The sequence below is a fragment of the Phyllostomus discolor genome, chromosome 6, assembly GCF_004126475.2.
Source record: "Phyllostomus discolor isolate MPI-MPIP mPhyDis1 chromosome 6, mPhyDis1.pri.v3, whole genome shotgun sequence".
NCBI classification, from domain to species: Eukaryota; Metazoa; Chordata; class Mammalia; order Chiroptera; family Phyllostomidae; genus Phyllostomus; species Phyllostomus discolor.
The window spans coordinates 130,780,768-130,793,427 of NC_040908.2; the positions used below are offsets into that span (position 1 = coordinate 130,780,768).

Here is a 12,660-nt window from a genome sequence, read left to right on the forward strand (position 1 = left end):
AGCAGGAGCAGAGCCGCAGAAAAGGAAGATGTGGGGAGGAGACTAGTGCCCAGGGCTCCGGGCTCCACCCCGGCGTTCCCTTCCCTGTCCCGCAGAGGCCTGTGTGAATGGAGGCTCCTTGGAAGGAGCAGCCCAGAGGCTGTGTCCGTGTGCAGCCCCACACCCAGACACAGGGACAGCTGCCGGTGGGGTGGCCTTTGGGATGCCCAGCCCGAGCCCCCTGCCACCACCTCTACAGCTTTGTTCTTTATTTCTCCCAGGTTGTGCTAAAAAAATCGCCCCCCGTTTTTTCTTACCCCATCTCCTTAGCCAACCTTGGCCATCAACTGATGGTGTAATTGGGGTATTTTAATAGCTTCCACCCTGATGTGCCTTTCAGTGTGCCTGGCAATGATTGGGGAACTCTTAGAAAGGGCCACCATGGGACCCTGGGCAAGTCACTTACCCTCTCTGTGTTTTAGTTTCCCCATTCGTGAAAAGGACCCAGGTTGGACCTGATGCCCACAGACCCCTCCAGATCTCATTGTGAAGCCTTTGTAGGCAGTTAGGGCTGGAGTAGTGAGTTTCTTGGAGAAGATATCACCAGCTACACCGCCATCCCACCCCCCACCCAACTTCCCTCTTTTCCCTGACCACACCTGACCCTTGATTCAGCTATGCACAAGCAGAATCTCCTCTGCCTGTGCAGACCAGCACAAGTGATAGTCTCCTCTGAGAAGAGAACTGGCTGTCCCTTAAAGTAGGTGACAACCTGGGGACAAACAACTTCATTTGGTTTTGGTGCAGCTCAGGGAGTCTCCCTCCTGGAGAGAGCCTGGGGCCTTCATGTTTCTTTCCAACAGATTGGAAAGAAACTTCCCTCATTGCCCAGTGACCCAAGTTCACCTCAATTCGGGGGAGCCCAAGGAAGGAAGGTGCACTTGGGAATTGGTGCTCAGTCCTTAGCAACCTCCCGGCAAATGGCATGTCCCCGCTCCTGCCCTAGAGCCCTACACTGCAACTCTGAGGGTCTGGGGAACAGACCTTGCCCAACTGGCTATGAGGAGCACCTGTTACTTGCAGGGACAAAACCTTGGGTCACTGACTCTGCCTGCAGGCTACACTAGCCCACCCTCTCAGACCCACGATCTGCCTTCAATTTCAGAGTGATCCTGCTGGGTGTTTGTTCGTTCGTTTGTTTGTTTTTGTCCTGAGCAGTTACAGAGGACCTTGAGGTCTTCTCATTTAGGGCCCAGATTCTTACTCCAGAGTCTTGTCTTTCAAGACCTTAGACTGTGGAACCATGTCCTGTCTTACGTCCTCTGCACCATTCGACTCCTCCAGCCCTTCAGACCAGCCCACCCGTAGTGGTGTCAGCCCATATCATTCATTAGTTAGCTTCTTTATTTGAGAAGAGAGGCCACTGCTCATTTGACTTCTGCCCTGGCTGCTCGCCATTTGCCAAGGCTGAGTGTTTGCACAGCTGAGCAAGAGGGATGGCTGCACTGGGCTGGGGACTGTGGGTTAGTCTTCCCAGGTCAGAGGAACAAGGTGCATTGCAGAAGGAGCTTTCCCTACCCTTGCGGGTATTTGTTTTAAAACTGGATTTGCAGGGTTTACTCTAGAGATTTGCATATCAGAGAGAAGCTGGGCAATCGTGAGGGGCAATCCACCTTTGTTCCATCTGATACAGGATAGTTCTCAAGGCTGCCTCCAACCTCATTTTCCTCCCTGTTCCAGTGGCTCTTTGGACGTGATCTGTGTGCATTCCAGCCTGGGCATTGTAATGTGCAGAGTGCTGGCGTGCCTCAGGGAGGCAGGGTACTGTAGGGAGAAGGATATGGGCTCAGAGTCAGAGCACCAATTAATTACTGTGTGACCTTGGACAAGTCAGTGGCCCTCTCAGTGCCTTAGTGTTCTAGCCTCTAAAGTGGAGGGTGATTGGAATAATGCAATGCCTAGCCTGTGCCAAAAGTGCCTGAAGTATCTGATAAATACGCTCTTTCCCCGGCGGAGACTTCTAGAAGAAAGCTCATTTACCTAAAATGCAGGTCATTCCTCTCTTTCTAAAGGCAAAGAAGTCACCTTCAGGTTTCCATTTCCATCCCAGCCACTTAGAAGTGGTGAGGCCTCGAGTGAGTTAGGACTCCCTGTACCTCAGGGCTGCGGAGGGGAGATTATAAGACCCACCATGCAGGCCATGAGTGTTAAATGCATATGACGATCAGCCTGGTATGAGGGGACAAAGGTGCAGATATGGGTTCCCCTTGGTTGGGGAGAGGGCAGGTCACAGACCCAAAGGCCCACCTGTGTCTCAGCTCTGAGTATATAGCATCCAGACCTCTTTAAGGAAGGTGGTCTCAATCCTTGGCCTCCCTTTCCCTACCCTGGGGAGGATGCGGGTCCACCAGCCTGTCATCTGATGTCCCTCAGGCAGGGACTCTTCAGTGAGGAATGCCCTCTGGCCCTGCCTGTGGAAACCTCCCCGTCTTGTGAGCCCCCAGTGCTGAGGTGGTGGAAGCTTCACTCTCCCCCCTGCCTGACCCGCGTGGCCTTTATGGTGTGCAAAGCAGGCCAGGTGGCCACAGGTGGCCCAGCTCTGCAGGGAAGCAAAGCTTGGACACCTGGTATTCGTGGCAGAGTTCCAGGCCCAAGCAGGGATATTACCACTATTTGGATACGAAAGGGCCCAGGAGCCTGCTTCCTCCTTCATTCAGAGCATCTGCCCTGAGCCAGGGGAGAGAGGCCGGCTCGGAGCAAGGTCAGAAAGGCTCCAGCAGCCAGGCAGCGACATCACATCCCGAGCTGGGGTGATAGGATTGCCTCAGGAATGCCTCTTTGCAGAGGTCCAGGCATCTTGGGCAGCCCATGGTGGTGCTTGTTACCTCACAACAGGTACAGTCCATGCTAGCGTCTGGGCTGAGCAAAGCCAGGATGCTCATCCGGGGTGGCCCCTGTTCTTACTCATGCAGAGGAGGAAACCCAAGCAACCAGAGGTTCTCCCAGTGACGGCCATCTAGTGAGGAGAGAAGGCCCAGAACACGGACATGTGAAGCTGGGTCAGACTCGTTAACCACTCTTGGGAGCCCAGGCCTGTGCAAGGCACAGCCCAGGTTCTTCGATGACCCCCTGCTGCAGCCCCACCAGGACGGTGGCGGCCTCCCTGTTTCATGGAGGCAGGAGCGGAGGCTTGCAGAGAGAGGCGGTGTGTGTGAGGTGAATGGAACATCATGTGCAACGATGGACTTCCTGAATTCTGTAACCGTTTGAGCTGCTCTAATTCGCTGAAAAAAATTAGACTTTACAATGGAAAAGGGAATGAGAAGTAGCTCAATTCTGTAGTTTTACAAGAATATCAAAAGATACATAAAAGGTTATAAAAAACTGCCCCGTGCCCTCCAAAATTACCAGTTCTTAGAAAACCAGAGACAGGGGCGTGATCGTTTTCAGTCACACCATCAGGTTGCCCCACTTCGCATCCAATGAACTATTCCCAGCCTGACGGTCCACTTGTGACCGTCCCTTTCAGTGCACGAATCTCCATGTGGAAAACCTCCAGATCTTACTCTGAGGTCCATACCAGGCTGAATTTTCTGGAAGTTTCTCCATGAGTTGAGCATGTTTCTTTCTCAGGGTCCAGAGAGCCTGGTAATTCCCTGGTCAGCTAGAGCAGTGCTACTTCTTAACGTGCGGTCCCCCGGGCAGATCCGTCTGTGATGCAATGAGCACAGCCAGTGAGAAAACACATTAGACTCTGGCGAAGCAATGTGGCATCACCACACACCCACGCGTGTGCTCATGTTTCTACTAATTCATTTTTGTTGTGTTCCAAAGTATCTGGCCACCAGGGTTGAGGGATTAAAAAGAAAACTTTCACCACCGAAAGTCAGAGGAGCTCCAAGCCAGCACAGGCCAGGTGGGCTCACCTGCACTCTCAGGAGCCAATAAGGTGTCCTGCTCTCAGGAAGTAGAAGATACCCTGCGGTCCCCACTTTAATGGCCACCTTCACACTGGTCTCTGGGGTGGGCTTCATGGGCCCCCTTTCACCCTTTAGTCAAGTTCTCCGTCACCTGGTCTCTTTGTGACCTCTCCAGCAAGTCCCCATCCACCTCTTGACAGTGGCCAGTGGTGATTCTGGGATGGTTTCCGTCAGGCTGGGAAGGGCACATAGGAGACCCACTGCTGTCTTCCTTAAGGAGGCTCTCATTCCCTCATCCTTCAGAAGGCCGTTGTCACAGAGAGGGAGCAGATGCAACTGGTAGAAAGGAGCCTTTGGGGCCTATAATGAGCGACCAGGTGCGGTCTTCATCCTGCATCCCCTGGCCAGGTGACTGGACAGTGCCCTGTGCTCCTACAACAACTGAGCAGACTCACGATGGCACAGAAATGCCTTGGCGACACCCCCAGCAACCTCACGGGCCTTTGCATGCTTCCTTAATTGCACCCTAAGTCATGACTGCACAGAAGCACAGCAATGCAACATGCCTATTAGCTAAGTGGTTAATAAAGTCTCATTAGGGACTTGTATGTAAAGCCCTAGGAAGTGCAGTCTCCATCTCTGCTAACTCAGGAGAGGCAGTAGTTACACATGGGTATCACAGCGGCAGCAGCACCGTGGTGCCTTTCTGGAGAAGCCAGGGGAAGTGGCCACAGGGAGGTAAATCTGACTTCCTCCCTTCATTTCAATGCAAACCCAAGTGGTGTACTTAGTATATACTCCAGCCCCTATCTGTCGGTCCTGTGTTGGGAGCCTTAGTGGGGGATGGAACGAACACCAGGCAACAGTGCCATGTGTCCTCAGCCAGTGCACCTGAACATTTCTTGAAAGCAGGAGCCAAGTTTCTTGGCATTTGTGAAACCCTGAAAGTTGCAGAGAGTGTGCTTAAAAGCAGAATCCTAATCTCTCCCAGGCCAGGCCAGCTGGAGCGATGGAGGGGGACCTGGGGCTGGGAGTGGAGTAGCAGCCTGGCAGCTAGAGGTCCCATCTGTCTGAGTCCTGGGGTGGGGCACCTGCAGCCTTTCTCTACAAGCCCCAGAACCACAAACATAGGCTGGAGTGGTGGGTCCAAGGTTGCTGTTAGGTTGAGGTTTTCCTTAATGAGAAGTGGGGCAAGTGTTATTTTTCCAGTCTGCGTGGCAGCTTCTCCTGTTCCTGCCCTTGTAGTGCCTGTGCTTTTGCTGGAATCCGACTCAGGTCCTGAGGATGGGTGTCGCTACAGGAGGTGGGGAGCTGTGGGAGCCGCTCTTCCCCGAACTTCCTGCTGTGTATTAGAGGCTTCCTGCTCTGGGATTAGATGTAGCCTCTCAAAAGCAGTCGTGGGTTTAGATTGAGGGCATTCCATCACCCCTACCCAAGCCTCTGTTATTTGTCCTCCCAATGGCCGTCAGTCTGTGCCCAAGGGCTATCAGCCTAAGTCATAGCTCTCTCTCGCCACATCTCCCAGAAGCTGGATTCAGAGGCTGGGGGAGACCCTGGAGCCTCCCTCCCTCCAGGGTCATAGGATCAGGAACAGTGTTTACAGAATCTCATACTGTGCATGTTGGGTGCCCTGCACAGGAGGCTGTGGCATTCTGGGGTGGCCTTGCAGAGCTGGTGGGGAAAGGAGGATCAGGTCACATTTGCTGGGGTTGGGGGTGTGTGATTGTACCTTGTTTGCTTGGGCTGTCAGCTCCCACCCTTCCCTGGCTCCTTGACACATTGGGGTGTCATCACCCTCATCAGGCGGGGTCCCAGGGCCCGAGTGGAATGTCTGCCTCTCTGATTCTGGGCTGGCCTTGCCTGGCACTAGCCCTGGGCCCTCTGGGCGCTGCTGCCTGGAGCCTGTGGTGAGGCAGGCTCCTCCTCCTGATCCCTCCACCTGCCCAGTGTGGGCCGGCCTCACTCCCATTCCAGTTACTGCTTTTATCCACAAGGGGGTCTGGGTCCTGGCCTGGAGGGACTCTGTTCAGGCACAACCATTGCCCCCTAGGGACACAGCTGCAGGGCTGGCTGTGGCCTGCCAAATTCAGAGGAAGAATGGAGGGAGGAGTCAAGTTTTTATTGGCCCAGCCCCTGCTAAGTGCCAGGCACTCTGATACATGTTCTCTAAGTTCTGACTTGATATCCATGAAGCAGGCCAGACTGGGGACAATTGCGGGCATGATTAACCCCATTTCATTAAACTTGAAAACCGAGCTCAGCAGGGAGAGCTTTGTACCCCATCTCAGCACCAGCTCATGGTGATGGGGGATCCAAACCTTCCTCCCAGTCTGTGGGGTCTCCACAGTCACTTAGCAGCAGCTCACAGCTCCCCATCCAGGAGGGTGGTGGCAGGAGGGTGGCTGCACTTCAGCTGTCTGTCTGTGAGGTCTTGGTTCTTTAGCTCCCTGTCTCCTTAGCTCAGCTTCTGTGCCCCACAGGCTTTTGGACGCCCTGGTGACATCAGTGCAAACATGCCCTTTGCTAGTGACCTGGCCAAGCAGCCCAAGTTGTCCCAGCTGCTGAGGAGAAAGGCTGTGGGGAGGCAACCGTGCAGCAGGGGCGGGGTCAGGAGACCTGATTATGGTCCCGAATCTTGCATTTGTTTGCTAAGTGGCCTTGGATAGATCCTTCCTTTCTCTGGATTAGTTCTCCCCATCTGTGCACTGAGAAGCTCAATGACCTCTGAAGGCCCTGCACCCCCAGGGGATGTAGTTCTGCAGAGTCACCTGGCTCACTGAGGGTCACAGAATTCTGTTTTCGGCCTTTGCTGCATCTCCAGTGTGCCTGCTGCCTGCTTCTGACTGGGTTTGCCTGTTGGGTGCTCTTTGCATGTGGGTGTGGAGCCCTCTCCCACACCCAGCCTGTCCGTGTTTTCCTTCTCCGTGCTCACTGGCCTTACCTTTGTCTCTGTCTCCTCTACCTCTGCTCTTGGGTAGCTGACGGTAGGGAAAGTGTCCAGCGGAATAGGGGCTGCAGCTGAAGTCCTGGTCAATCTGTACATGAATGATCACAGACCTAAGGCCCAGGCTACCTCTCCAGACCTGGTAAGAACGCACATCCCTCAGCTTTCTCCCACAGGCTCCGGCCCTGGACTCCCAGCAGGGACACACGGAACATAGAAGGGACACCTGGCCCCTTCCCGTGGACGAGAGTGGCTGAGAATGGGCTGGATCAGAGAAGAGTCAGAGGGAGGCTGCATTTCCTTAAAGACAAACCTTACTCGGTGACCCTGGGGTTTGTTTCACAAGGAAAAGCTTCTTCCAGGCTGTCTGGGGATTTCAGTGAAAAGCCAGGCAAGGCTGTCCACACAGTCAGCCATGCCTCACTGTCAATGCTTAGTATCCAAACTAAGCAGCCCATTGCACTAGGTTGAGAATTCAGTAATGGAGAAACATCCCTTTTCTTTGAAGTCTGCCTTTCTCCAGTTAAGGGCAATCGCTGCTGTGATGGGGGATTTGAGTGGCAGTTCCTTTGGTTTCCTTTTGGCACATTCCCCTAGAATCACCCTGCCCTCCTGCTCCCCCTCCCCCTGACCCCTTGCACTTAGGAGTTTGCCTGGCAGCCTGGTGGGCTGTGGCACCCGGCCTCTCCCTTCCTGCAGGTTTCTTGAACAGTTCGGATGCCACAAGCTTTCCTTGCCTTCCTTGCCTGACTTAAGTCGCTTCAGGGGTACAAGGATGTAGAAAACGTTCTTTCAGTGAGCTCACTCTGCATCCAGACAACCCTTAACCCCTGGGACAGGTTCTTGCAGAGGGTGTCACTGGGCAGGCATGTTTGTGAAAGATGTCCACCCCATTCGACCAGGGGGCATCACTCCCACCAAAACCAGAGCAGCCAGGTAAGGGGACAGCCAGCCCCTCCTGGGCCCGCCCTGCAGCTTGGTCTGCCCGGGCATAAAATTAACAGCAGCCCCTGCAGTTTTGGGGCCTGTGCTGGGGGCATATCTTCCCACACTCACCCTTTGCTGCAGCACCTGCTGTGACATGAGCTGCAAACAGGAACCCACGACATCCCCATGATTCAGGCCGGAACTTCTGAAAGCCCAGCCTCGAATCTAAAGACTCTGTGTAAGCCCCAACCCATTGCTCCTCTCTCCTGCTGCCTGTGCCCCTTAGGAAACGATGCGAAAGGCATTTCCCCTGAACCTGGGTGGCAGCGACATCTGTTACTTCTGTAAGAAGCGTGTGTACGTGATGGAGCGGCTGAGTGCAGAGGGCCACTTCTTCCACCGAGAGTGTTTCCGCTGCAGCGTCTGTGCCACCACCTTGCGCCTGGCTGCCTACGCCTTTGACGTCGACGAAGGTAACCACCATCCCCCAGGGACAGTGCTGGTCTCTGGCCTGGGCTCCTGGTCCTCTAGAGGCTCTGGGACACCCAACAATTCCCAGGGAGTGCAGTGTCATCCGGAAACTGTTCAAGGAGGCTGGAGCTCCTCCGGACAGACAGGGGCCACCTGCAGTGGGCAGGTGCCTCTGAGGGAGGAGGAAGCTGCCCGCACCTGGTGTGCTCTGGCACTGAAGGGCGCCCACTGTGTGCTGTGTGCTCTGCGTACATTTTCTCATTCAGCCTCACGACCTTCCATCCCCCCTGTGTGGTCGAGAGACGTGGGCTCAGCACCAGCTGCTCAAGTGATAAGGGCTCAGTAAATGACAGCCTAGGAATATTGTAGTGACATCCGTTCTGATACATGGCTGATCGGAGGATGTGGATAAAGGACTTGCACTAGAACATGTGGTTATTTTCCAATTTTCAGCCCTTGATGTTTGCACTGTCAGGTATAATGAGAGACAGTATAGTGCAGCGCTCCTGAGTTAAGACCCTCACACGAAAGTGCCAGGTTCAAATCTAGGCTGTAGCACTTATTAGCCATGCGACCTTGAACATGTTCCCTAACCTCCTGGTCCCTCAGTTTCCTCATCTGTAAAATCAGGATAATAATAGTACTTAGCGAGTAAGGTTGTTAATTCATGGGAAGCATTTAGAATAGTGCCTGGTATATTGTGAGACCTATGTGAGTTTTTCCTATTGTTATCATTATTCCCACCACTATTGTTACTGATGTAACAGCGTGCAAAGAAGGCTTTTCTAGAAAGTGCCCAAGGTCCTGGGCGGTAGCCAGTGGCCCAGTGTGTGTCTCACCTGGGTTTTTCCTCCCTGTCACTGCTGCCCTCGGTTCCCAGTCCTTCCCACCCCCAGGGCCCCAGAAAGGACAAGGAGCTAGAAATGGTGTTACTGCCCATTTTGTTACCTGACAACTGGTCTTGGGAAGAGACCTGGCCTTTGAATTATCTGAGGGTTTTGGACCCATTCCTGGGAGCGCCCCATTTCTACACCCTGACTTGAGGCAGCAAAGGGTCCTGTGCCTCCTCTCAGGGCCACTTCAAGGCAGGTGACAGAAATGCTTTCCCAGGGGTGAGCTGTCCTGGGTTTGTTTCTGTTGTTGGTGTTTTCTGCCCTAGACAGTGGAGGGCACTTGGCTCAGGTCCACCATGGCTCTGGTTTACAGGAGAAAATGTTTGTGTGTGTGCGTGTGTGTGTTTGTTTCTTTTTATAGGCAAGTTCTTCTGCAAGGCTCATTTCATTCACTGTAAAACCAATAGCCAGCAACGAAAGAGACGGGCAGAGTTGAAGCAACAAAGAGAGGTACGTTTTGCCTTGAAAGGACTGCTGGAACAGGGAAGGCCCCTAGATAGGAGGTTTCCAAGGGCTCCTCCACATTAGGCCAACATTTCTGATCCTAGAAGGACTGAGACCCACAGATGGAGAAGAGAGCTCTGCTCCCTGGTGTCAAGGGTCCCTTTGCCTCAGTCTGTTCAGCCAGCCCCTTGGGTATGTCCCACCAGATACCAGCTCCCAGGTGAGTGGCTGTGCTGGCCTCTCATGAGGAGCCCAGAAGAGCTTTCTCATATGCCAGGGATGCAAAAGTTACTGATTACCTTTCTATGGTCCTCTGAGTCCTGTCTTCTCCCCACTACTCCCCACCATGTGACCATTGGGCACTGTTTGTAGGGATGCCTAGTATGGGGCCATCCTTTGCTGAAATTTCCAAGTCCTTTCCCCTGGTCCTTAGATGTCAGCAAGGTGGTGAGCTATCAGGGCCTATGGACAGCTAGTTACAGTGCCCCCTCTGGCAGCTCCTGGTAAATACCTTCTATGGCTTGACTAATCACAGCAACCAGCAAAGATCCACAATGTAAACTTTTTTTCTGATTACACATTAATAGAGGCTCAATGTAGAAAAGTGCATACATAAATTAAAATATATAATGAAGGAAAGTTAAACCACTCATCATCACTCTATCCTGAGAAAACCATAATTTTGTAACAAACATTTCCTTCTAGACTTCTTCCTGTGTGAATATGCCTTATCCTAGTCAGAATCCTGTTACTATAGGTGGTGAGGACTTCTGGCCAAGATGGAGGCGTAGGTAGATACACTTTGCCTCCTCGCACAACCAAAAAAAGGACAACAAATTTAAAAACAAAAAATAACCAGAACTGCCAGAAAATCAAACTGTATGGAAGTCTGAAAACCAAGGAGCTAAAGAAACATTCATCCAGACTGGGAGGAGGGGTGGAGATGGGCAGCCGGGGCAGAGAGGATGCACAGCAAGGCAGTGGCTGGAGGACCGGGTGCTCCCATATTTGCATGTGGATAAACTGGAAGCAAGAACTGGGGAGCGAAGCAGACGGCACAACGCAGGGCTCCAGTGCAGAAAAATAAAGCCTCAAAACCTCTGACTGAAAAAACCTGTGGTGGTTGAGGTGGTAAGAGGAGCTCCCAGCCTCACAGGAGAGTTTGTTGGAGAGTCCCACAGGGTCCTAGAATGTACACCAACCCACCCACCTGGGAATCAGCCCCAGAGGGCCCAATTTGCTTGTGGGTAGCAGGGGAAGTGACTAAAAGCGAGCTGAGAACCAAGCAAATGGCATTATTCTCTCTGGGACTCCTCCTCCATATACAATGCTACAAAGCATTGACACAGGTTGCCCCGCCCTGGCAAATACCTAAGGCTCCTCCCCTTACTATGTAACAGGCACGCTGAGACAAAAAAACATGGCCCAAATGAAAGAACAGATCAAAACTCCAAAAATAAGATTAAGCAATGAAGAGATAGCTAACCTATCAGATGCAGAGTTCAAAACACTGGTAATCAGGATGTTCACAGAAATGGTTGAATATGGTAGCAAAGTAGAGAAAAAGTGAAGGCTATGAAAAGTGAAATATAGGCAAATGTACAAGGAACCAACAGTGACGGGAAGGAAACTGGGACTCAAATCAACAAACCAACAGTTTGGACCAGAAGGAAGAAATAAACATTCAACCAGACAAAATGAAGAAATAAGAACTCAAAAAAATGAGAGGCTTAGGAACTTCCAGGACAACTTTAAAGTTCCAACATCCAAATCATAGGGGTGCCAGAAGTAGAAGAGGAAGAGCAAGAAATGGAAAATTTTATTTGAAAAAATAGTGAAAGAGAACTTTCCCAATCTGGCAAAGGAAATAGACTTCCAGGAAGTCCAGGAAGCTCAGAGAGTCCCAAAGAAGTTGGATCCAAGGAAGCACACACCAAAGCACATCATAATTACATTACCCAAGATTAAAGATAAGGAGAAAATCTTAAAAGCAGCAAGAGAAAAGGAGACAGTTACTTACAAAGGAGTTCCCATAAGACTATCAGCTGATTTCTCAAAAGAAACCTTGCAGGCAAGAAGGGGCTGGAAAGAGGTTTTCCAAGTCATGAAAGGCAAGGGCCTACATCCCAGATTGCTCTATCCAGCAAAGTTTTCATTCAGAATGGAAGGGCAGATCAAGTGCTTCTCAGATAAGGTCAGGTTAAAGGACTTCATCATCACCAAGCCCTTATTATATGAACTGTTAAAGGGACTTAGCTAAGAAAAAGAAGTTGATCAAAACTATGAACAGTATAATGACAATGAACTCACAACTGTCAACAACTGAACCTAAAAAAAACAAAAACAAAAATGAACTAAGCAGACCAGTAGAATGGAAACAGAATCACAGACATGGAGATCACATGGAGGGTTAGCAGCAGGGAACGGGAAGAATGGGGGAAAAGGTTCAGGGAATAAGAAGCATAAATGATAGGTACAAAATAGACAGGGGGCAGTTAAGAATAGGAAATGGAGAGGCCAAAGAACTTATATGTACGACCCATGGATGTGAACTAAGGTGGGGGAATGCTGGTGTGTGGGGGAGTACAGGGTAGAGGGTAATAAAAGGGGAAAAAAATGGGACAGTTGTAATAGCATAATCAATAACATATTTTTAAAAATCCTATCACTATTTTATCTGTCTTTTTTTTACTAGCACTATATCAATAACAATTTCCTTACATGCATGACCCATGGACATGAACAATGGTGGGGACATTGCCTGAGGAAGTGTGGGTACAGGTTGAAGAAGGACAAAGGGTAAAAAATCAGGACAACCATAATAGCACAATCTGTAAAATATAGTTTTTTTAAAAAAGAACAATTTCCCATGACATTAAAAATTCCTTTGAAGTGCCCTGGCTGGTGTGGCTCAGTTGGTTGGACGTCATTCTGCAAACTGAAAGGTCACGGGTTCGATCCCAGTCAGGGCAGGTGTCTGGGGCCTGGGCTTTGGCCCCAGCCGGGGCACTTGCAGAAGGCAACCAGCTGATGTTTCTTTCTCACTCCAAATCTCCACCCCTTCCTCTCTCTCTAAAATAAA

General features: G+C 51.4%; 1 protein-coding gene across 15 annotated transcripts in view; it reads left to right on the plus strand.

Moving 5' to 3' along the window:
• The window catches only part of LOC114499263 (F-actin-monooxygenase MICAL2), a 214,194-nt gene that overhangs the window by 125,710 nt on the left and 75,824 nt on the right, over positions 1–12,660 (plus strand). For 11 of the 15 annotated variants that reach the window (XR_004903918.1, XR_003684805.2, XM_036029035.1 and 8 more), the window contains 3 exons: positions 6,878–6,985; positions 8,057–8,243; positions 9,496–9,584. Coding sequence is in view for 13 of the 15 variants with exons in the window: in XM_036029035.1 (XP_035884928.1) it covers positions 6,878–6,985; positions 8,057–8,243; positions 9,496–9,584 (384 nt within the window). In the remaining 2 variants the exon portion in view is untranslated. The remainder of the gene's footprint in view (positions 1–6,877; positions 6,986–8,056; positions 8,244–9,495; positions 9,585–12,660) is intronic. The other 4 variants (XM_036029039.1, XM_036029041.1, XM_036029042.1 and 1 more) reach the window with 1 other exon arrangement.